The 25,066-nt window shown below is 37.3% G+C and overlaps 1 protein-coding gene across 1 annotated transcript in view; it reads left to right on the plus strand.

The window, feature by feature from the left end:
- The window catches only part of CRIM1 (cysteine rich transmembrane BMP regulator 1), a 179,207-nt gene that overhangs the window by 92,296 nt on the left and 61,845 nt on the right, over nt 1–25,066 (plus strand). The window contains exons 4-5 of the mRNA XM_084261363.1: nt 3,587–3,707; nt 18,573–18,694. Coding sequence (XP_084117489.1) covers nt 3,587–3,707; nt 18,573–18,694 — 243 coding nt within the window. The remainder of the gene's footprint in view (nt 1–3,586; nt 3,708–18,572; nt 18,695–25,066) is intronic.

Genomic DNA, 25,066 nt, shown 5'->3' on the forward strand with positions numbered 1-25,066 from the left:
TACCCATGTAAGGTATTAAGGAGGTGATTGAGACAGTGATAAAACTCAGTTGAAAGTCAAGGAACACCATCTGTTCTGGTCATATTTAATACATTCTGAAGTGTGAAGAAATGTAAAAAGATGATGTGCTGTCCATGGAGAGCAAATACTTTCATGCTTGGTTTCTCTTTCTCCCAGAGCAGCACGTGAGATTGTTAGGTGTAGGCATGTTGTGTTATTTGTGAGGGACTGTTTGAAATGCATCTGAACTGAAATCAAAGGGTGTTGTGTTTTGTTGCTTAGCTGCTGTAGAAGCAGACTGTGTAGCCTTGAATGGGACCCTCAGAAAGCTGTGACTTTTGGAAAAATATTGTCTTTCCTGTGCAGAGCCTCTGTGTTGCATCAGAGGTGCAAATACTGCCTTGATCCTGGATCTTTAGATGCACAGGTAGCTATTTAGGTCTTGCCCCTGAACTGTACATTCTATTCTTTGAAAGGCCAGCATAAATTGTGAAGGTCAAACTTAATATGCTTGTGTTAACATACTGTACTAGAGATTAACAGGTTAATGATCAGATACAAGGGAGGTTGCATGTGACCACAGCTATGTCAGGGTCTGGGCAGTATGTTTTTAGGGCAGTAGTACAGCTAATCTGGAGGACATTTTTCTAAGTAATGAAGAATCCAATTACTGGCTGTTCTGTAACCTTAAAATATTTTCAGCTTATCTGTAAGTTTGGCTCAATACTTTTTCCAGTTTGGGAAAGCCATTTAAAGCTGACAAAAGAAGATGGTGGTTTGTTTGTTTGTTTGTTTTTTTCTTAAGTATCTTTCATTTCTTATCTCTATTCATCTTTCTCCTGTGAGGAAAGGCTGAGACATCTGGGCCTGTTCAGCCTGGAGAAGGTGGCTCACGGGGGGATCTCATCAATTCATATAAATACCTGAAGGGAGGAGGTTAAGATGGAGACGTGTTCTTTTTGCTGTTTCCCAGTGGCAGGACCAGAGGCAGTGGACACAAACTGAAACAGTGGAGGATCCCTTTGAACATGAGGAAACACTTTTTCACCATGAGAGTGACAGTGCTGGCACAGGTTGCCCAGGGAAATGGTGGAGTCTCCATCCTAGGAAGCATTCAGATGCTATCCAGACCAGATCCTGGGTAGCCAGGTCTGTGTGGTCTGGCTTGGGAAGAAAGTTGGACCAGATGATGTCCAGAGGTCCCATCCAACCTCAACTGCTCTATGATTAGTGCAACAATGTACTAATAAAGATCTCCCGGTTTGGAGAGAAGGCTGAAGTGGGGTATTAGCGTAGATTATAAAATTCTAGGGGTGGTGGATAAGATTAGTGCACATCCTTTGTTCACCAGATCCTAGTAAACCTTACAAGAATTGGAGGGTGCTTTGGTACTGAGACAAGTATAAAATAGAAGTGGGTAAGTCAGATCTAACAGCAGAACTCCCGAGTGATTACAGCCACGTAACTACATGAGAATTTTATATTTGAATGCTCTTGGTTTAGGGTTTGCTTGTAATTTTCCTTAGGTTTGTACTTTTATAATGAAGGAGGATGGGCTGCATTTCAGTGTGAGCCATGTACTAACGCACTATAACCACTGGAAAGAATTTGAACCATTTAGGGAGAAAGAGCACCTTAGCTGAGCCTTAGTGGTGTGATTAGGGAGTTCTCTTTTGTTTTTTCTTTCATTGTCATTACTAGTATATGGGCAGAAATAGCTGTGCAGTAGCAGCTTTTGATAGACATTGTTGTCCGTTGTTTGATAAACTGCTTACCTGGGGAGAAGGTGGAAGGGAGCTTGAACCCAGGGGGGTTAGAAGGGGTTTTAGTTAAATTTAGGGAAACCTTAGGGACACTTGTGGTTAACCAGCACAACAGAATCATGCAAATTGTGTTTGTCCCGTTGAGCCATACAAGGGGGAGGGTGTCCCTGCCCATGGCAGGGGCATTGGAACTTCATGATCTTTAAGGTCCCTTCCAGCCCTAACCATTCTATGATTCTGTGATTTTAAGTAAGCTCACAGTTCTCAATGCCTGTTATGATAATTGAGGTACTAAGTGCATATTTCTTACATAACTGTTTCAAACGTATTACCTGTTAATAAAATGGAATGTAAAACTCTTTTTTAAAGTGAAATATTTTAAAATTAAGCATTCCTGTCTCAAAGGCAAATAGGTATCTTTGTATATTTACAAAGAGATACAAAAGTTAATTTGGCAATTGCTACTGTGGAGATGAGTAACAGGAACCTTTCAGTTTAAATTTAGTAACTTTCTGCATTGCTCCACTAAATGGACTTTAATTAAATTTGTGCATTTCTCAGTGGGATCTTCTTGAACTTGCCAGGTTGCTGTGATTTAGCAGATGGCTTCGTTTCCTAAATAAGCGGGAAAAGGCAGATTCTGAATATCACTTACGTAGAGGATGTTCACCTACTCATGTACTTTGAAAGTTAATGGTCTTGAGGACAAAGCTACTGATACCTTGATGAGCTGCAAGCTGGTTTCATTGAACTTGTACTTTCATTTAAATGCTTAATGAAATAAGTAGGTGTAATTCTGAGACTTACGTCTTTTTATGACCAATTGAGTTATTGCTGTGTATGTCTGAGGATCAATCACAAAAAAGATGTGGGAATAGGAGACAAAAATCACGGCTTCAGAAGGTGTCAGCCTTGCAAGAAGTGTGGCATAGCATTGCCAGGCTTCTGTAGCACCACAGTGTCACTAAAGTGGCATTTAATCAGCAATCATGGATATTGTCCTGTATAATTTTCAGTCTGATAACATTTTGTTCATCCTGCCTACTCAGCCAGTAGGTAGCTTATATCTTCAAAGAGGGAATTGTGTTTTATTCTGTATTTTCTTAGTATAATTATGATAAGAGATAGCAGATAGATAAGGCCTGAGCTGACATTGTTAACATAGGAGATCTTGGACCAAGAAAGATAAAGATGTGTTTCAACTTTCCTGAATATGACTCACAGGATTAAATGTATATTCAGCTGATTTTAGGGTCAATTTTTTTGCATTTCTTAGCATCAGTCAGTCTTACTAGTTATGCTGAATTCTTAATCTTGTTAATATGAATACATTGGGTAATTTGCATTGAATTTTCACCATGTGTAAATACCTAAAAAATCCAACCTAATGGAATAATTCCTAAACATATAGTTTACATGTGCAGGCATAAATCCATAGTGTATCTTCAATATTTTTTCATATTTCCTATAACTCAGGTATTTTTCCCTTTAAACAGACTTTAATCAGAAAAAAAATTACTGTTTTAAAAGCTGTGCAGAAAATATATTCTCAGTAACGTAGTATATTTAGAGTCTCTACGGTTATTCACAGGTTTAATAATTGTTTAATGTTGCCTTTCTAACTTCATTAACTAATATTAGTTGGGTTGCTTCCTTAGTTAATGATTTTTAGAAGTGAATCTTAGAGAATGGTACCTACCAAGCATGCGTTAATTAGATAATTTTTCTGACTTGACTTAAAAGGCTGATGCATAACTGGTTGCTTGTGATGAAGCTTCTAAAGTATGAGTAAAAGGTATTTTCTTCTCCCCTTCCCTCTGTAGTGTTCAGTGTGGATTGCAGCACAGTCGAATGTCCTCCTGTTCAACAAGTTGTTTGCCCACTGGATAGCTATGAAACCCAAGTCAGGCTGACTGCTGATGGCTGCTGTACCCTGCCCACAAGGTTGGTTGGTGTCTTGATGGCTGAGTATTTTTAATTTGTTCTCTACAGTTAAGTGCTATAAATACAGGGTAATAATGCAAGCATCTGGAGCAATAAATGTTAATACAGAATAAAAGATACAAGAAGTAGGTTAAAGGTATATCAGGCTGATTAAAAGGTGTCATATGTCTGAAGCACAAGAAAATTCTTTTCGGTGCAAATGCATGAAGCTTATTTTTGCCAAAATTATTTTGAGGGGTTTGTGCCTCTAGATTCATATTTTTTTCAGCGTATATAGTTAATTGTACAAAAATACTTTTGAGAAACTTTTGCAGGTCTTTGGTAATTAAATAATGGAGATGGCAGAAATTCCAGAGAAAATCTTACCTCATTAAAGAAAAAAGCAAAAGGTGTTTTTCTGTATGTGGAAGGTCATTGTAAGAAGCTGAAAGACAGTGGCTATCTAGAACTGTAGGGAAACAGAAGTTTCAAGTACTTCCTTCTGTTTTACTTCTGTTGTTCAAGTAAGCATAATGTATCATAATTAGGATAAAGGAGATAATTTGGTTGTGGGTTATTTTTTTCTTCATACTTCTCCGCTGTTTCAGCATCTATTTTTACCGCAAACTTCCTAAAACCTGATTCAGCAATATGCCAAATAAATATGAATTCAAGCAAAAAAGTAGTTTCTGAATGTTTTACACAAAAAGGAAGTATTTCTGTAGAGGTAACTAGTGGGTTTATTTGGTATGAAAGTCTTTGCATCTTACAATATTGCCATCGTCTCAACCCTTTGTGAGATTGTAAAGGAGTGATAAACTTGCAAAGTTTTTCATAAAGTAGAAAATGGCAAAAGTTGTGTAATGAATCAGGGGTCTTCCCTGTTTGGTACCCTTTGGTTTACTATAGTAACTTCTTTGAAACTGTTATTTCCATGAAATACGAAGGTCTCTTATTTCATGCAGAGTTAACAATGTGTAGAATAAAAAAATGACAGGAAGAGAGATATGAAGGACTTCATGTAGTGCAGCAATCCTATCTACTAAAATCTGAAAATATATTTCTAAATGTGACAACTTCTATTTGCAATTTTAGAATACAGAAGTCTGCTACTTCAAAAATATTCTCCTTATTTAGTGAATGCTATAAAAGTTCTTTCCTTCATAGTTGTTTTCTGCTTTATGAGTTTTGGGCAAGTTTATGGTATGGATTCTCAGTATCTTCCCTTGATTCTTTAACATACTATTGTTAAGCTTCATAGGAATTATGATAATTCTGTACTAGTTGTGACTAGTTGTGACCTGGCTAGTTTGGATTGCGCAGGACATAGATATTAACTAGCCCTTATCCTGGCATTGCTGCGAGTGTGACACAACGTGTTCTAGAACTAGAATAAAATGCTACGAAGGATTGTACTTGTAAAGATAGACTATAAGATCAAAGAAACAAACTCCGATCAAGATTTGATAAGTTTCTAGGTAAGATTAACACTCAAACTTTAACACAATAGAAAACTTAGATTAATGCTAGATTTCTATTTCCAAATTTGTTTCAACTTGCTGGCCAAATTATTTCTGTTCCCCAAAAATAAATTTGTGTTCTATTTTTCTGCAGTCCAAGATAAGCTGTGGGTTGGTTTAGTGGCTGGTTTGGGGTTTTTTTTTCTTGTTGCTTGGGTGGAGAGAATGAAAAATATCCACGCTGTTCTTTGTAGATGATTGCTTCAGTGTTCCTACTATCAGGCAACATAGAGTACCAAGAAAATAAAACTTAATGTACTTCAGAAAAATGATCAGCTAGAAATATTTTCTAATTCTAGCACACCAGTCGGAACTGATCTCAAATAAAACACCTGGAGCAAACATGTCCTTGGAAGAATCTTTTTCTTTCTTTGACAATGTTGCAAAATAAAAGCAGTTAACACACCAAACCAACCATAAATGGTGACTGAAACATACGCGTGCGTGGTACTTAAGTGACAAAACCAGTATTCCCATCTCCTGCACACAAAGGCCCCAATTGTCCAAGTAGCCTTGAGCGTGTGAATTGATAGGTAATTGTGAATTGCACTGAAACCTCTTAGAAATCAGCTTGCTGTGCATTATCGGGATCAGAGCTGGGATTGATGAGTTACCAGCTCCTGGAGCCTTAACCTCAGAAATCCTGATCTGATCATTTTTGTGTTAATAGCTGTGTCCTTGACTTGTGTAACTCTAAAAACACCATAATTAGCATAATCTAGTCTAAGTCTGCAGGCAGGTTGAAGCAATTATAAGTATCTTATACTACCTCATTTTTAATTTTGTGGCTCAGTCTATTTGCCTGTATATAGCTATTACATGGGTTGCTACATTTTTGGACTGTCTTAATTCAGCCAAAGCAATTACACACTTTTTAATAGAGTAGGTGAGAAGGAAAAAAAAAAAAAAAAACCCAGAACACGTGAATATGGCAGCAATAAGATCATGTAGATGATTTATATGTGTGCTTGCTTGGAATGTGTTCAGTTGTTTAGGTCTTAATATACTGCCATGTTGCTTAAGGAATGCAGTGCCAGAGTTGTCATCTGTGTGCTGTGGGTAAAGGCACTGCTTGAAGGGGGGAATAGTGGAACACAGGCATGGGGTTAATCAGGAAAGAATGATCAGGTGAAGGTTAGAGGGGAGAGAAGTATGTGTGTGGAAAGAGAAAGCAGAAGAGAGAACTAAGTTCAGTTCCTTGGAGCATGAAAGTCAAACCATTTAAATTCAGATTCAATCTTTTTTCAGATTTGGTAAACATCAGAGCTTTATATTTGAAGCTAGGGTCTCTATCCCACATGAGTTGCACTTCAGAATTATAAAGTGGAGTTTTATGGATGAATGGCTAGACTGGGATAAGGGGATGCTTTTCGTTAATTCTGTAAATTCTTACTAAACTCATTATGAAATATTAGCATTGCATTCTATTTAGAATCACCTAAATCCATACATATAACTTTTAATAATTAGAATTAAGTTCTAAAGAAGCAACACTGCATGCTTTAGTGTGCATTGCAGAATATTTTATTAAAAGCAAAGAGTTAGTGTTTCCCAAGGTCATAGTCTTTAGACTTCTTGAAAGTACATTTGTTAAAATTATGGACGCTTTCAAGAAATTACAATTATTTTTACCGTTTACTGCTTCTAAAATAAAGGCTTAATGCCAGTAGAGCCAGAAAGGTGTTAAGGACAGTATCATGGTTAAGGATGGGTGGCATGTCTCTGACTTGGTTAACAAGGAGCTGCCAACTTCATGTACAGCAGGACCAGACTGACTTCTGTCCCATGTCTTGTTCTTGGCTGGTTTCTTGTATGTAATATGCTATGAAGGCAGAGATCCTTATGCCTGGTGTTAAATTGTCATTTGTTTTATGAGTGAGCTCTTGAATGTATATTCATAATGTTGAAAACTCCTCTAGCAATGCCAGGGGAAAAGTGGGAATAGTAAACAAACATCTGATGCCAGAAGTTCTTGTACTTGCATTCAGAGGTTACATTTAGTTTCACTCTGATTTCTAATGCAATCCTGCAAGCACAGTCTACTGATTTGGCATTAATATCAAAACAAGGGTTGCTCCAGCTTTTATCCGACTGTCATGGGACACTTAGATTTCCAGCTATTATGTTAGGAAAGCTAAATGATAAGCCTGTCTCTGGTTTTGGTAAAGTTGCTCTCTTCTTCATGGAGCTTAGCGACTGAACGTGTATTAGAGCTTTTACAGAAAACGTGTTATCACAGGTTTTTTAATATGTTTGTCTTCTGCTGCAAAGTTAAATGAAGGGATAATCAATATGAAATGTAGAGAATATGTTTCCTTTGAGTGTATCCCATTTTTCTGTTGTTAATGAACTTTCAGATCCCTTTGAGAGTATTTTCGTAAGTGTAAGCATCTTTATCAAAATCTGTTTTATTTTTTATCTGTGAAGAAAGGACTGTAACAACAGGAGCTGATATCAGTAATTAGTGTGAATTCTGTATTGCTCATGTGGTTTTGTACATTTTTCATAGGATTATATACAAAGGAATAAATGGCATTTTTTGATAACTTGGCACCAAATATTTCTGGATTATCTTCATTTTTTCTGGCTCTTCTCTTTATTGGAATAATTTGTAAATTTAGTCTTTTCTAGGTCACTTTTTATCCCCCTGCTTCTGTACTATCTTCCCTCCATGTACTGTAAGTATTGTCTTTTCTCTTGCTCCAATTTCCATTCTCCCTCCTGCTGCCAGTTACAAATCTTGGAACTTCCAAGATCAATTCAGTGCTCTGTTATCATGGAGATCTTTTATTCAGGTATTCTTGGTCAGTCTTTTAATAAAACCAGATAAACCAAGAACATTCTAGGGAACCAGAAATACTCTGACAATATTAAAAAGAACAAAAGCTAAGTGATTAAAGCTCAGAACATCAGTTCTGAGAAAACGAGTGGGAAAACCACTACAGGATTGAATTGAGGAGGATTAAAGGATGGAATTATAGCGGAAAGCAACCAATGTTGCTTTGTCAGGGGCAGTTTTATGAAACTTGATATTTTTTTTTTTCTTTTGAAGGTACTTAGCTTGCTTTAAAAATCCAACAATCAGCCCACCTTCTTTCCGAATTTCTGTCTTCTGTAGTCACCAGTCTTTTTCCTTGTATTGTATTCTATCTTCTTTTTTTTTTTAAGGGCTTTTTCATTAATATCATCTCACAGGTTTAACTTTTGCAAAATGGAAATGTATTCCCTTCCCCAAGCTACTCAACATTGAAGAAAAACATTTCCCCCACCCACCTCCCCCACAACTTTGATTCATTTCTAAAATGAGCACGTGCTGGCTTCAATATCTTGCTGATAATGTAGGATATAATCATGTCCTTTGGAGAGGAGAGAAGCACACAGGAGTGGGTTCACTAAATCACAATGATGTTTGCTTGACATACTTATTCAAAACACTCTCATCACAAGCCTGAATATGTTCTAGATTAGAAAAGTTCAGAAATAATTATGTTTATCAATCAAAATCTCCTGTCTTTTTTTGTATCTGAGTCTTAGCTTTGAAAAGGCACTTTCAAGGTTGTTGTGGAGGGAGGAGAAGGGAAAACACAAATGTAAATGAAGCATAACAGATGCACTTAAGTTAGAGACACAGAAACTTCCAGAGCAGTGAACTTTTTTAATAAATATAAACCAAACAGGAATACCATGATTACTTCATATGTCAGAAAAGAGTGTCTGTAAAAAGCTGCTCTTAAGTCTTGCAAGGTTGGAGCCCCAAACACTTGGGTTTAAGGGATAAGCAAATGAAGACTCTGTTTCACTATCGCTTAGTTAAAGCTAGCTGGATGGTGCTGCAAATGCAAAACTCTCAATTGGCTTGAGAAGCGTGGAGGAGTAGGATTATAGGTTTATTGTTTAGAAGAAAACCTCTGAAAAAGTTTAAGTGAATTTGTCGTAGAACCTTTTTTCCTTTGTTTTAATATTTTTTTCCCTGTTGTTTTTCTTTATTTGTGGCTAAAATGCCTCAATCTGAGGCTGCTGTGAATGGCAAAGCTGTGATTTGGACTGTAGTGCAGTAAAGGAGGGAAATGTACTTGACCAGCACAAGTGCTAGCTCTCTGGACAGTATAATAAATTACATTTTACATAGTAATTGCCTACACAGTCCTGCTGGAGGGCCAATATATGTGCATTTTGTTTTCCCCAAGCATAAAGCTTTACTTAGAAAACTGTCCATCTTCCCCACCCCTCCAAATTCTTAAATACTTAAATTTATAAAAATACAGCTCAAGAAAATAAGTAATACTTTGATGTAATAGCAAACCATTTATTTGCCCAAGCTTTGTGTTAAACTATGTTTGGACAGAAATGAAACACAACTTAGAACAGTACAAAAGCAGATTTTATTATTGTATTTAATTAAGTACAAGGGTTGAAACAGTAGGAAAACAAGTACAAAAGTACAAAACAAGTAAAATGTACAAAAGCATGTTTTGCTTCCAGAGTGTTCTGTTAAATTAAGAAAACACACTTTTGCATCTATCCTGTACTAACACATTTTTAACATGAATTATTTTCTTAGTAATTCTAAAGACATTAAGGAATAGCAGTGGTTTATATGAAAAAGAGTCTCTAAAATTTGTGCACCACTACTGAATAGGTTTTGATTCCAAAGGAAGAAATTGCCTATTTTATCACTTGTAGTCTTTTCTTTCTAATAGAACTTTGTGCTGTTTGAGGCACAATAGAGATGCCACTTGAGAAAGTCTTACATTGCCAGTTTCACTTTTAATTTTCAGAAAACCTGTAGGTATCAGTTAAGTCAACCGTGCTGTCTTTTTGTGTTAGTGAACTGCAACAGAGGCCCTGTGGCAGCAAAAATAACACCTCTTCAGAGGTCATTTGAATTAGCCAGTAAGCAATTGCTTTTAATTTACTTTATCCCATTTTATGACACTTGGACTTCTTGTAGTTGTATTATCTGCTGTGTCCACAACCTGTCACAATGTTAGACCCACCAGCCAATATTCTGTGCTAATGCTGCAGCAGTGTCTAGGGAATCTTAGTGGCAGCTAAACATAAACCAGCACTGTTCTTCTCATTTTACAGCAGACACCAGAATCATAACTGGGAATTCTGTAGTTTTAAGTTCTCTTTTAAGCTATTACCAATATATATTTGCATTGTATTTGAGAGTACCCACACACAGCTAGTTGGATAATGTGTTTCTTCTAGTAGCATCCATTGAGGTGGCCTCTGAGCCCCTGATTGCTTTTGCTCTATCCCACCCCATAGGAGAGGTAGCATACAAGTTTTTCAATCATTCTTCTTAGCTGCTTGGCTTTGCCAGATCTTTTCTACATTGTTCCTAGCAAAATATGAGACGATTCTTTATCTAGTTCTTCCCCTCTTTGGAAGACCTTAATTTTATGATATGCTGTTTGGGTGTTCAGTGCAGGATTCACCACTTTGTTTTTCTCACCCTTCTATAGTGGACAGTCATGATTTCTCAGGAGGTGTAAGTTCTTTTTCTTCCCCCCGCTGTACCGGTGACCTCTCTCGAGTGACTTTTGCTGATACAGAGGTCTCCCTTGTATTTGTTCTAGAATTTTAGATCCTTCTCCTCCACCTATCTCATCCTCAAGAAATGGTATCCAAGAGAAAGTGGTTGTGGATCCCAGATTTTGTTAAAGGAAGGTTCAGCTGGAACTGGTAAGATGAAATACAAATCCAAGCACCTGTATCTTCCTGAGATTTCTGTTCAGGGCTTGACTTCTGAGTAACCTGGGTAGGTGGACGAAAGGTCTAACTAAGGCATGGTAAGGGTTCTGCAGAAGCTTTCCTACACCATCAGTTCTTTCATCAGCGTCTTAAAAAAACTGCTTTCTAGCTGTCACTGACAACTTGCTCAAGTTGTTCCTCCTGTACTTGAACTCCTGCAGGACACTTTGCCATCTCGAGGTCAACTGAACATCCAATACCATGGTGGCGAAATGCTTGCTGTTGAGTTGGAGACTGTTGCTTACTGAAGAGGCAGGTTTTGTATTGAAGAAAAGCTCTACATTGATGCCAGTTGAACCACTTGACGCCAAGCTCAGGCTTGCAGTAGGGTGGGTTTTTTGTTTTAACAGGCTAAATAGAACACTACAATTTTGTGAGGTTTTGTAATATCTGCAAATGGGTGGTTAGGCATTTTAATATATTTATCTTTAAAGATAAATCCTTGGAAGATAGGAAAAAAGGAAGTATTTTTTCCTTAGAAAACTATTTTTCATCATTCAGATCTGCTAAGTGAGAAAGCGGGTTTCAGTCCTGTTTACACGCTGCATATCTACAAAGAGAAAGGTTAGAATTATTTACTATTTAAATAGGGGAACTGAAGTTTGTGGACCATAACAAGTAATTTCATACTAGTCTTCCTTGAAATGTCATCCATGGAAATTCAGGACCCTTGTTTCTAGAAAAGGCTTGCAGCTCTTGCATGCATGATTCCCACTACATGGAAAAGGGCTCGTTAATTGGAGTTTGGTTTCAGAAACACAGGGATTCTGGAGCAATCCTCTGACCTCATTTCTAATTTTAGTTCACAATGAGATAAAGTCAGAAGCTAAATGAGTATGTAATGATTTGCCACGGGTTTAGGAAGGTCATTTTTGCCCCTTCTGGACAGTCTGCTTTCTGTCCCCTCTCGTGAAAACAGCATGGAACAGTTCTCAGAGTCGGGGTCAATTTATCCTTCCTGTTCTCGTACAGAATTGCCTTCAGGGCTATGAGAAAGGTGCTTAATGCCACGAATGGCATGGAAAAGCTAAACATAGACTAATTACTGTTTTTCTGTGTGTGGTTTTCCTTCCCTTTTAAAGGAGGAAGAATGGGCATAAAATGAAGCAATTAGATACAATAAAAATAATGGGTTTTGGGGAGATTGGTGGGGGGTTTTGCTTCTTTTATTTTTAGTGTGGGGTTTTTTTGTTTGTTTGCTTCATTCAATTATCTAATGGCTTAGTTTGAGGAAGATCTTCAGGCATAAGAAAGTTTGGAGTAACAGTTATACTGAAGTTAGTGAAATCCTACTATTCGTGAGTGATTCTTGACCTGAAGTCCTTAAGAATTGTGAATTTGTAAGAGGATCGGGGCTTTATAATTCCTCATTAAAACATAGTGAAATAAAAGAACTAATTTCTTGTAATACCAAATAACTAACACTTGTATACCATTACAACCAATATCTTTGGTTTGGAAATGCTCGTTATGTTATGAAGGGTGAGGCCGATAAGGAAAGAGTAACTGAGGTACATAGCGGTGAACACCGAAGATATCTTCAACAGAGAAAAAAATAAGCTGAAATGGCAAAATATGAGAAAAATGCAGGGTTGGACTGGTTGATTTTGTGTGTTAATTTCATATGCTGATGAATGCATAAGGGTCTATACAGATATCAGTGCCCTTGAAAAAAGTCAGTGCACCTGAAAAGTCAGAGCACTTGGCCAGTGACTGTACGCTTTCTGCTTCCATGGCAAGACTCTTTTGTGACTGTCCTTCTTTCTTGTCTCATCCCACTGGGAAACAGACCAGTTGATTTGACATTAGTCAAAGGATGAAATCAAGTCTTGTAGTCAAATGAACTCTTGGATTCTAATAAGCCTTGGAAAGATGGTAATCTAGTTGATGTAAATGCTGATTTTATGACTTTTTCCCTTGTTTAGCATCTGTTTGCTATTTTCTAACTCTAATAATATGCAAAAGATGCACAAAACCCATTCCCTTTCAATAGTATCTTTAATTAAAAGCTAGATAATTCCCTTTTGTAATGTTTAAATATCCCCTATGTATAAAGGTTACTTTATTCATGGAAAATTAGACTATTCTATTTGGTATCTGTTTGTAACAATGTCTAGAATTTTAGAAAATAGTTCTAACTTGGGAGCACACTAGCTTTGATTTCTCAGTAAGTAAACCCCCTGAAGAATTAGAATAGGAAGAACTTCCACATGAGTCAGATCATGTAGAAGGGATACAAATTGTTGAGCATTTGGAAAAGGATCAATAGCAAGTCTTTCATGCAACTTCCACAGATGTTCTGCTGTGTCTTTCTACAGGTTTATTGTTGATGTCCAAAATAAGACAAAAGGATTTCTAGGAAAAAGGATTATTTTGATTATTTCCTTGCTTATTTGTGTGTTTACAACTGAAAATGCAAAGCGTATAGAACAGTGACCCTGAACTTGCGGGGGAAAATTCTGCAGTCCATATGTCTGAAAATTTGGGAAAAATCCAGCTGAACTTCTTAAGTAGAGGTGTTGTGATGGCTTTGTCTTTGCCCACAGGCAGAGGTTTTTCTTTTTGAAGACCTCTGTGTGTTTGATTCCTTAAGCTGTACTTTGACCAATTTAAAACTCATCACCTTGGCTGCTTAACTGACATCATGGCATGAAGTGCAAGCAGCATGGACATAATCCTTCACTGATTTAATGAGATTGCTATATTAATATTATATTTTACTGTATCTTAGACCCATGCTCATCATGGGGTTCTCTTTCCTTGCCATCAAACTTTGATAATGCTGGGAGTTGTCATCTGAAAATTCCTTATTCTGCAGTGTCCTAAAGTGTTCATATTATTAGGGGATCTGCAGGAGTTTTCTCTGCTACTTTTAGGTAACCCAAGTGCTAATAACGTTAATGCAAATGGTATTAGATTCCTGCAAGGAAAAAAAGGAGGACCGTGATAAAATCTCCACAGGAATGTGATGTATGTTTCAGGAATGCTTTTCTCTAGTTTCAGAGCTTCAGACTTAATTTTGTTTGATCCTCAGAATAAATATCCCTCTCCTTAACACACCCCCGCCCCAATCTTCCCATTCACTGATACTAAATCTTTTTTCTGGGGTGCCTGTTCTTGTTTTTGTAGCCATTATGCCTTGTGCCTGGAGAAATCTTTTGATCTTACCATCAAAACAGCTCTTCTGAGCCTAACCAAGCCCTTCTCTCTTTTCATCTGTTTAATAACAGAAGTAAACTAACCTAGATAATGAGATTTTAAATAAAAATTGTAATTTGCAAGTATTCCATTTTGGTTTTTTCTTCCTTTTCCTTTTTTTAACACTTAGTGATGTAAAGGAAAAAGGAAAATCATGATATAAAAGCAAAAATAAACCAACCAACCAACAAAAAAGGGCAAATAAAAAAATCCCTACAAACCCCCCTCAAAAATTAAAGAAACAAGTAATAAAATTATTTCTTTTTTTGAAGGACTTAAAAGCTGAAATTAAGCATCAAGCCATTAGTATTACTAAAGAAGTTACCTCCCTCAATCTGTAAAGCATTAGTCAACGAACAGTGTGTTGTGTCTCGTTCTTTATTCACTGAAGTTTCCTTTGCTCAGTTATTGAACTTCTGATGATTATTGTTCTTCTTGCCTTTTCTTAATCTTTTTTTTTTAATCTGAGGAACTGGAGACAGTTCCTTTTGAGGTTGATTCTGTGCTTCCAAAGTTTCAGTACAGATGACTACTTTCTTGGGATTCTTAGTTCCTTCCAGGCCATCCCACCACCTTTTCAGGTTAAAATCCGCATAGCCTCTGGCATGTCTGATTCTCCTTTTGTGTGTTTTGGGGGTTTTTTTGGTTGTCAAGTAGTTTGGGTTTTCTTCTCTTACTGGACCATCTTGTTAGGGGACTTTGCACTCTCTTGCAGGACTGTTCTTCCTAGTTAAAAGGACCCATTCCTCTTGACTTGAGTGCTGTTACAGTATAACATCCCAATAGATGTGTTTTTCTTAGGGCCTTTGATAATAAGGTGTGTGAGGGGCGGATACGGGGTGCCAATCTGTCAATCCATCAAATACTGACCTCCCTTTGTTCCTCCTGGAACTTTTGGATGCCACCATGCTCTTTGATGTTGCAGTGGTGTCGCTGTAGGCTGTGTAGAGAAAGCAGTGTATAAAGTTGCCTTCTTTCTGGAGAGGTGTCCTTGTAGTAAGTTCAGCAGAATCAGTTTTACTTAGGCAAGTGGTGGTTATAGAGGAAGTGGCTGAGAAGCAGCATTGTGACTTACTGATCAGCAGTCCGAACTGCTAAATTTCATAGAAATCACACCAGGAAGGACCATGGCCACTGTCAACGGGCTTGTTGCAGTCTGGCCCACCAAACTTCTTCAAACCTAGTGCTCAATATGAAGGCTAAAGTACAGTGGACACCTGTCTGTAATGGAGAACAGAGCTGGACTACAACTTCTCTTCCATCTGCCCCTCTGCTCCAGAAGGCGCTTGAGAGAAATCTAGTACTATAAAGCTTATTTTGCTCTCTCACTGAGAACGGGATCACTTATTCCGATTTTCCAGATGTTATTGTCTTGGCAGTGCAACAGCTGTGCGCAGCTACCAGAATACCTTGGGTTTCTTCCTGAAAGACTTCTGTCTCCAAAACAATGTTTTCCATGCAAATAGCCTGGACCATGGTCAAAGGTTTTCCTAGCAGAGCTGGCTGAAAAGAATGTCGACTATTTAAAAGTCCATCTGAGACCATTTGCTACTTTGACATTCTCCTATGCATGGATTATTTTTTAACCAAATGGTAAGTTAATTTATAAAACTCTGGAGCATGGAGTGTTGTTTGCTTACGCTGCAGGATGAGTACGCGCAGCTTTGATTACCCAGGATGGGAGGGAGTCTTTCCACCAGAAAGGAACGTTGGCTCCCACTAGTCTTTTAAACATATTTTTCAGCCCTTGTGCTGGAAGGTTGTTCTGTGTTAAGTTATTTAATCTGGTGATTCATGGGCTTTTTGCTGTTTGGTTTTGTTTTGTGGTTTGTTGGGGTTTTGGGTTTTTTGGGGGTAAGGGGTTTGGGCATGTGTGGGGTTTTTTGGGTTTTGGTGGGTTTTTTTAAGCAGTTGATGGGGAAGAAAATGAAAGGGAAAAAGGACAAGTTATTAATCTAATCACTTAATGCTCTCCCCCAGCTCAAATCAACAATGAAAATGAATGTAAGAAAAAGAATAGATAAGATACAGGCATCTCTCTCTATTGTAAAGGCAGTAAAACTAAAAGTGGTAACTTAAGCTCACAAGACTTGGAAAAATAAGGTCTGCAACTATGTCTCCCTCACATATGCCATTTTCCCAGAGATTTTCTGGATGTTGAATATATAGGGTGATTAAAGTTAAACCTAGTATTTTTGTCTTTCAGATTGTGTCTGTACTTTTTTGCTGTTGTTAATATATATTTTAAAAGATTTTGCTGTCTTCTCCAGTAATAGATCAGCACTTACTGATGCGTTTCATTCATCTCACAAGGGAAAAGCATCTTCCTAAGCATATGTTTGCTAGGTGGATTAAGATACAAATTCCTTGAACTTAATTGTTCTTCTTTTGCTGATTAATAGACTTCTTTTTTTATTCTACCCAATAAGTATCTTTCTTTTACTGGGGCAGCAAAAGAGGAGATGTTTGTCCAGAATTCTGTAAGATTACTTAGTCTTCAAGTCTTAAGCTTCACTTAAAGTGAAGCTGCTATCACAAATCATTTGTGGGTTTTGGTCCCATGTAGTGGAAGCTCTAGTGCTTTTTTTCTTTCTACATTTCTGAAGGCAAGGGGCATACAGTAGATTTCCTCTTTTTTCTATTTGCAATTAAGTTAAGAAAAAGTCAAAAATTAAGGTATGATAAAGAAACTTTAGGTTTCTGTTCTCTTACTACTTTTGGTTTTTTTCTTGCTTTCTTTCATATCCTTTACTTTATGGTGAGCACAGTATTATCAAAACCCCTTGAAATGCCTTTTTTAAAACTGTCACTATACTGTAGAATGTATGTGCACATGGAGTTAAATTGCTTTGCTTTGTCTTGACGTATTTAGTATTATTTATGAAATGTGATATAAATAATCCTGCTTTTTCGAAGACTCATCCCTTTACAGTAACAAGCTGCTATAACACAGCATTTTAAGAATCCTTTTCAGCTAGCACCAAAAGGTTCTGTGAGACTGCTCTTGTTTTTCTTGCAAACTTCCTTTTGCATAGTACCTTACAGTTGAGAAAATAATGTTATCTATGAGGTTAAAAGGAGAGAGACTGAAACCCTGTCTGTTGAGAGGTGACTCTTCCTCATATGTAGAACCCTGGTCTGAGGTGAAATGGCTGTTGGTCAGTGAAGGAGACACACATGGTAGAGGAGAACCAAACTTCTTGCTTTTTAAGCATAAACCATAAGCAAGTGCATCAAGTGCTGGTGATGGATCTTACCAATGGGGAGTTTAATAGGGGGGTTGTCTTGGTTTACTTAAAGTATTTGAAAAGGTTATTATCAAGTAGAGTTCTTATTTCCATTTCTTTAACTCATGATTACAGGATCTTCTGTTGAGTTCTTTTTTACTTTTGAAATTCCCGTGAATTTCTTGTGTGTTAAAATTAATCTACAAGGGTTTTTTTCAAAAAAAAAAAAAAAAGAAAAAGCTTTTCAATTGAAAAACTTGAAGTGCTGTTCAATGAAGTGTCTCAGCTATGGTATTTGCATATTTCTCTTTGTTCATTCTGTCATGTGTTTTATTAAATTATTGCTGCTTACCCCTGTAAAGTGCTCACTGTTTGGGGCAAGAACTCTGTGAAAGGTAAACTTACAAAAAGTCTGAAGTATTGACTTTTAAACTGTTATGTTAATCATAAAACAGAGAATCTGGAAAGAACTATTTCCAGATTATTTATTTATGTTTTATGTCTTCCATTTCTTTACGCTGTTTTCTTTAATAAGAAATTAACATTACTTAGAGACAATATTCTTTTTTTGAGCGATCCAATCTCTAACACTAACCACAGTATTTAATATACCTAGTCTCCCACCATGATTTGGTAATTATATGTGATATATGCAAAATCAGGGCAGCACCATCAAAAACCAAAAGAGAACCTGCAATTATTTTCATCTGGTTTAAATTTAATTATTCTACATGGTCTTCCTTTCTCTTTCATTATTCCATATATAAAGCTGCTTAGAATCTGGTTTCCTAATGAGCAAATGCTCTTCTGATGAATGACTGCAGTTATGGCTATTAGTGTTCCATCAGGTCTGATTTTTCAGAGAGAATTGGACAAGAAGCCTAATTTTGCAACTTTGGAGAACACAATTGTTTTCAAACAATCTGGAATTATGTTTTTCTATGGTTTTGCATAGAAAAATGCACAAGAGGGATATTGGTATTATATGGTAACACTTTGTTTGACCAGCAATCCTTCAGGTTGATAAACTGTCTTGGTTTTTGGCTTATGAAGAGATGAATCACAGATATGCTGATACCAGAACTTGTGCTCTAGCTTTCCTTATTCCTCTTGTTTATTCTTTCCCCTTATATGTGGCTACATTTACTTATGGGGTTTTCCTTACTGTTCTTTGGTTTCAGATGCGAGTGTCTCTCTGGTTTGTGTGGCTTCCCCATGTGTGAGGCAGGCTCCGTTCCCCAGATTGTCTCACGTGGAGATGGAACACCTGGCAAGTGCTGTGATGTCTTTGAATGTGTCAATGGTACGTGATGCTTTCTCTTGCACCTGGAGTGGAGGATTTTATCAGCCTAGGGGGGATGCTGGGCATTTGTTTATTTTTACCATGTTGTCAAGGTCTAAGAAATCATTTTCTTGAGGCACCCTCAGCAAGAGGGAACTGGAAGTTCTACTGAAGACACTGAAGTGGGAAACTGTCATTTGTACGTTGTTGTGTTTCCTTAACTTCTAAAGCACTTTTTCCCTGTGACCCAGTGATTAATCATCTTAGCAAGACTGCCTCACTGCATGTTTTTCAGGTACTTCTTTGCCGGTAGCAAACACCAGAATCCTTTTAGAAGTGAAATTTTTGCTAAGAAATGCAGCTGCTTGTTTTGTGGTACTGTCACCCGAAGCTTCTTGTTTAGACTGTGGGGTTTGCTTTAAGAAACACTTGCAATGTGCAAAAAATTTTAACATGCATGTACAACCTTTGGAAATTTAAAACCTTGACTTTGTTATGCAAGTGACTATCTTGGGACTACTCAATGATACAGATAGTTACAGCTTTGCAGATATGGTGAGTTGGGAAGAGACTGTCTATTTGACTATTAGTAGATAGAAGGGTGAAAATACACATGAAGGATTGCATGCTCAAATAATTTCTGAGCATAAGAAGTTATCTATTGGTGCATTATTTAATAATTACTTAGCAAAATTCAGTCTTTTTTTAGTGTTGCGTGTGTCATATGCTTGAAACAGCATTTATTTTATGTTCTTCCTTGCATATGCACGTAAGCATAAATAGAGAGGAATTTCCCCCAAGAGAATGGTTGTGATATTTGCATGTGGCAAAATTTTAAATACATGCTGTTTCAAAATAATACTTTGCTCATATAATCATAGACTCATAGAATCATAGGGGTTGGAAGGGACCTTGAGAGATCATCGGGTCCAACCCCGCTGCCAAAGCAGCTTCCCAGCTCATATTGCACAGATAGACGTCCAGACGGGTATTGAATATCTCCAGATATAATGGGACATTATAGATAAAAATCAACTTTCATATGAATAAAGGAATTTGAATCAGGAAGAATCACAGGTTCTTTAGCTTTCAGATTAATTCTTTCACTGGTTGGGATAAAATTGAAGGTATTAAATGAAACTTTTTTTAATATGCTGCTCATTGTAAAACAGTAATATTCATATTCCTGTGTTTCATATCTGTGATGTTGTGTTATAGTCATTTTTGAACTTGATTTAACTCTGTGGCACACCTCCATGCAATACTTGATTCATGTTTTACTTCAGTTTTTTCAACAAGAAATGCAAAGCCAATTTCTTGCTGGTGTGAAACAGTCTCAGTGATACAAACCACCTTGCTAGCATACCGGTTTCTCTTCAGTCCGCAAGTTAATTGTGGGTGCTGCTATTAAAATTGTTGCCGTATGTATTCAGATGTTGGATGGAGCTGTTTAAATTGCCCACTTTTATTGTCCTTAGTCATTTTCATAATCTGTTTCTAAGGAGGAGTCATATTCTTTTTTTTCATAGTTAACTGTGAATTTGGATTGTCTTAGTAATTATTACTCACTAACTCCAAAGATTCAGCGTGCTTCTTAGTCAGGATTCCTTTTTGCCTCTCAGGCTTTCCCCTTCCTAATCTCCACCTCCATAGCCTAAGAAGGTCGAGTTAATTGAAGGAAAAGTAGGTGGTTTTGAGGGGAAAGAAGAAAGGCCAGATTATCCTTTCCTACAAACTGTCATTTTCCTTCAATCTTTTGTCTTATGTCCTTAAAACATTAGTATTAAAATACTACGGACAAGTATAATTTTTTTTTAGTAAGTTCATCTCAAAAAAACCCACAAAAACCAAAAACCAACCCAAAAAACCCCACCCAAATAAAAATACCTGAGAAATTGGTCAGAAAAGTTAAATATTTGTAGGTTGTTTTTTTTTTTAAAAAGGGCACTTAATACTGCAATGAGATTTTTTAAAGTGATGCTGTAGGATGTAAATTGAAAGCTCTTGAAGTGGATTTAGAAGTGAGAAACCTGCAGGAGCAATTATTAATGATGCTTCATTTTGGAGAGAGTGAATAGTGAGAAGTCTGACGTAAATATTTCTATCAACAAGCTTAGGAGCAACTGTGAAACTACTCCTGAGGAGTCCTGTATGTGATATTTGGATTGTGTGGCAGATCATTTATAAATAGGACAAGAACAGTCGTAGAGCTTGATCTGCGTTGCTTTAGAATTTGAAGTTTTTCAAGTGCATTTTAGAGATGGTTAGGTGGTTCTTGGATTAGGAAAAAGTATTGTAAGCCACACCTCTAAACCCTCTAAATTCCTCGAAATCTAATTCTGACAAGAAATTAATAGATAAATGTTTAGTGTGATGACAAACTGATAAAATATCTATATAAAATCCATACTATTACTTCTGTCAGCTTAAAAGAGGGGAAAATGCCGTTCATGAGACTTAATATAATACACAGTTCTGGTTTTTTAGAAGGGTCTTGAAATACTAATAAGTGCAGAAGAGATAGAGTAGATATTAGTGGCAGATGGAGGAAATATCTTACAGTGATAGGCTTAGATCAACTTCTTCACTTAATTGAAAAAAAAATTGCCATCAAAGTAACAAGAGCCAAATCTGTAAGATCTAGGACATGCTGTTCTCAGCAGTGAGGGTGGTTAGTTGTTGGCACAAACTGCTGGGAAGATGCTGAATTCCTTATCTTCATCCTTTCCAATTAGGATTAGATGCCTTTTTAAAGAGTATGTTTTAATCAAATGCAAGTTAAGGGGTTTATAGATGGTAAGGGCAGGAAGTTGAGTAATCAGTGTTGCCAACAAGTTCCCTTAGTTCTGTGTTTGAAAAACTCTGCAAGCGGGCAAGAGGATGGAATAAAAAGGACATGTGAGGAGTCACATTAGTATCACTTTCCTGCTGTTATAACATCTATTTAATGTTAGAATTCAATAATTCTGTGGGGGTGGCAGCAAAAAAATAATGCTGTGTAGGAAAGAGATCTGCCCTTATTGAAGAAACACATTTTCATATGCTAAAGGCGACACTAAATTAACTAGTCATTCTTGTGAGCAAATGGCACCTTATGGCACGTTGATGCATGAAAATCATGTAAAACCTAGATGTTGTGTTAGGTTATCACATTTCCACAGATGCCTACCCATGTACTTTCATGTTTGTTGACTGTTAAATGACATCACAGCTTTCTAAGTGCTAATAGTTCTCATTACTATAAGTTCTCAGCTATTTGAGAATTTATTGGTATTACACATAGAGCTTTCTAGCAGAAGTCATGTATGTGCTTAAACAGAGCTAAAGTTGGAAATTTGGCATGTATTTTTAAATGATTCAGCGCGGTTTTATTAAAACAAAGAAACTTGCATCTTGCAAAATTACAAGGAAGCTTAGGTGAGCCAATCAGTGTCTCAAACCAATCTCTTAGATCACTGTGGTTTGTTCTTTTTATTCTGTTTTCCTTTCAACAGCACTGCCCAACATTGAGGGGGTGGTTAATGAATAAGGGCAGCAAAATACATGTTATGCAGAGACTCTGCATTATATTCTCCTTGTTTGTCAGTGTTTTTGGGACAAATCAGTTATTCTTTCACAAACATTTTTCCTGGATTTAATGTAAAATTCATATAGAAGCTCTGCAATGTATCTGTAGACTTTGTGTGGTTATCTCTGTTCCAGTACACACTGTCTCACAGTAGCTTTTGGTTAATCTGTTTTATAAAAGTATATTAATCTTCATTGAGAGAAACCTCTACACTAGTCACTCTTAGATCATGGGATTGTTCCTGTTTGATTATGAACACGGCAGTAAATCAATATACTAATGATTGGTTTAATGCTTCGGATTTTTATTTGGTGTGGTGTTTAGCTTCCCATCATGTATAATCTGCTGTCTCTCATAGATCGTTTTGTAATTATATAAACATTATTTATCACCAAAATAATGTTTACTCCTGCTCAGAAGTGGTCCTGATACTTCCATGTAAGTGGAGCTGCTTGTAAAGTACACTGTCTGTGGTGGCTGAGTCTTGGTATAGGTTGAGATTCTTTTTGAGTGTAATTTTTTTTTTTTACAGGAAATAATTTAGAATGTGCTGAGAGCAACTTTCTCATTGACAAGCAAGGATATATTACAGAGAGCTGGTGCTCCTCATAGTTCTGTGTGACATTTTAATTATTGTGAATCTATGCAGAGATCAGGATATCTTACATAAAACTGTTATACTAACTGGACACAAACTTCTGCTTTTTTGAACACTGCTATAGTTAAAATAATTCATCAGTAACATTAATGCACAACTATTACTGTGATTGGAATGTGGTTCTTGTCCCAGAGTTCAGTCAATTAAAAGGTCAATTTTAAGGCATGTATAGATTCCTTTATTTTCAAAGAAAAGTATCTTTGTAAAGAAAATGGGTCTGTATATTTTAAGTGGTGTAAGAATCAAGACAAAGTTCTCTTTTGATGCAGTGCAGTTCCTCTGTCATGATTTCATCCATCACAAATATTTGGGCCAACCCATAGCATACTCTGTCTCGTCTCTGGACGTCAAAATGATGGCTTAAGACAACAGTGATGGCCGCAACTTTGTTTCTTCCCCTTGAGGGAAGAAAGGTTTTTACCTTTTAGTTAGTGAATTAAACCTTGCACATCTGTGGAGCTGCTGCTAAACACTGATTTACAAAGTAATACCGAAACATTGATTTAGAAAGCAATAGAGATATGATTTTGTCAGTTGTCTTTGCTTAGAAGGTGGCTGGGTGTTTCTCATCTTATTCCATTGATGAGCCTCAGGGAGAGCCTCAGGTGGTGCATGTAGCAGAATTTTTAGCCTGTAGGACAATGAGAAGCTTGAATTGCTGAACTTAAATCTCTGGCTGCCATAAAACAGTATAGCTGGAGGTGCAGCTGATACAGCTGGACACGGCACAGCCTGTTGCAGGGATGAGTTTAGTGGTCTTCATTTGTGATGCTTGCAGGGCAGAGCTACATCCATAGTCAGATATGCTTGTTCCTGAAATCTGAGAGGTAGATACAGAGAAAATAAAGCAACATGGGAAACATACAGCAAATTATTTAATCTTAATTTATGAAACTGAAAATGAGGTTGTGCCTATTGTGTGGTTCTGTTGTGTTGTAACAGAGCTCACGTTTTGGCGAAGGTGAGAGTGTGTGTTCCTTTTTTTAAAGGTAGGTTATTCCAGTTGCTCTGGAATTTCTTTATTTGTACTTGGCTGAAATCTGCATTCCCTGTAGAGTGTGCTAGATAGTATATGACATAAATTTGGGGAAATTGAGCAAGAGATTCCCAAGATGCAATCCTTCCCAACATCCTGCATTTTACAGAAGTTGATTCAAGGTTTCTCCTGCTCCACCCAAAACATATTACTCACAGGATTTTTGTCTGCTAATCCTGGTGTGCTGCCTTTTCTCTTGGGGGAGCTTGTAAGGGGAAGAAAATGATTCAGCATTAATTTACAAGCCTCAACAAGTGAATCTTAAGAGACTAAAAGCTGCACGTGCAGGAAGAGTGGAAGTGTTTGGAAACAGGAGAGTATCCAGCTCTGCCTGCACATATACTGACTGTGAACTATGCCTTAGAAATTCGAGAGCGCAATTACGAAGCATCCTGCAGCTGCTTCCTTTTGTCAGTCAGAGCTTCCACTTCTCCGGAGGTTTGCTTGAATACAACTGCCACTTTAAAACCGTCTCTGATTGCTTTGTGAAAGATGGTAAACTGCCTGTGTGAGAGTGGTCCTTGTTAGTGTGTCCATGTGGTCCAGGGTCAAGGGGAACAGGCTGCTTTCTGCCACGGCCATGTATGATTTGAGAGTTCAGCCTTGCCAGGGATGGATCTAGAGCCCCACTTTGTGTCGCTTTCTCTCAGAGGTGAAGTGGATTTTTGTCTCCCTGTCTATTGAGAATGGGACAACCTGATGCACACGTGAAAATAAGTGGCATTGATCCAGGGAAGAAAGGCTGACAACTTCCGTCGGGACTTGAGACTGTGACTTTTCATACTGCTGTTTCAGGCAGTACTAATGGTACACATAGTGGTATAGAAGTGAACTACTAAATCATCAAGCTCATTTACTTGACTTGACACATGACCTGTGTTTTATAACTGCTTCTCTAATTTTTTTTTCCTCATTTGGGAAGATACAGTGCCATCAATGAGGCATTTCTCTTTTCTCTGTGCCTCCTGGCTTTCTGCACACTTGTGTGTCTATGCAGTGGGTGCTGCATTGGAGGAGAGATTCAATCCCCTCTGTAATCACAATGAAACTATTGAAGAGAGTCCAGAGGAGGGCAATGAGGGTGGTGAAGGGTCTGGAGGGGAAGTCTTACAAGGAGAGGCTGAAGTCCCT

This window comes from Gallinula chloropus (assembly GCF_964237585.1).
Source record: "Gallinula chloropus genome assembly, chromosome: 3".
Lineage (NCBI taxonomy): Eukaryota > Metazoa > Chordata > Aves > Gruiformes > Rallidae > Gallinula > Gallinula chloropus.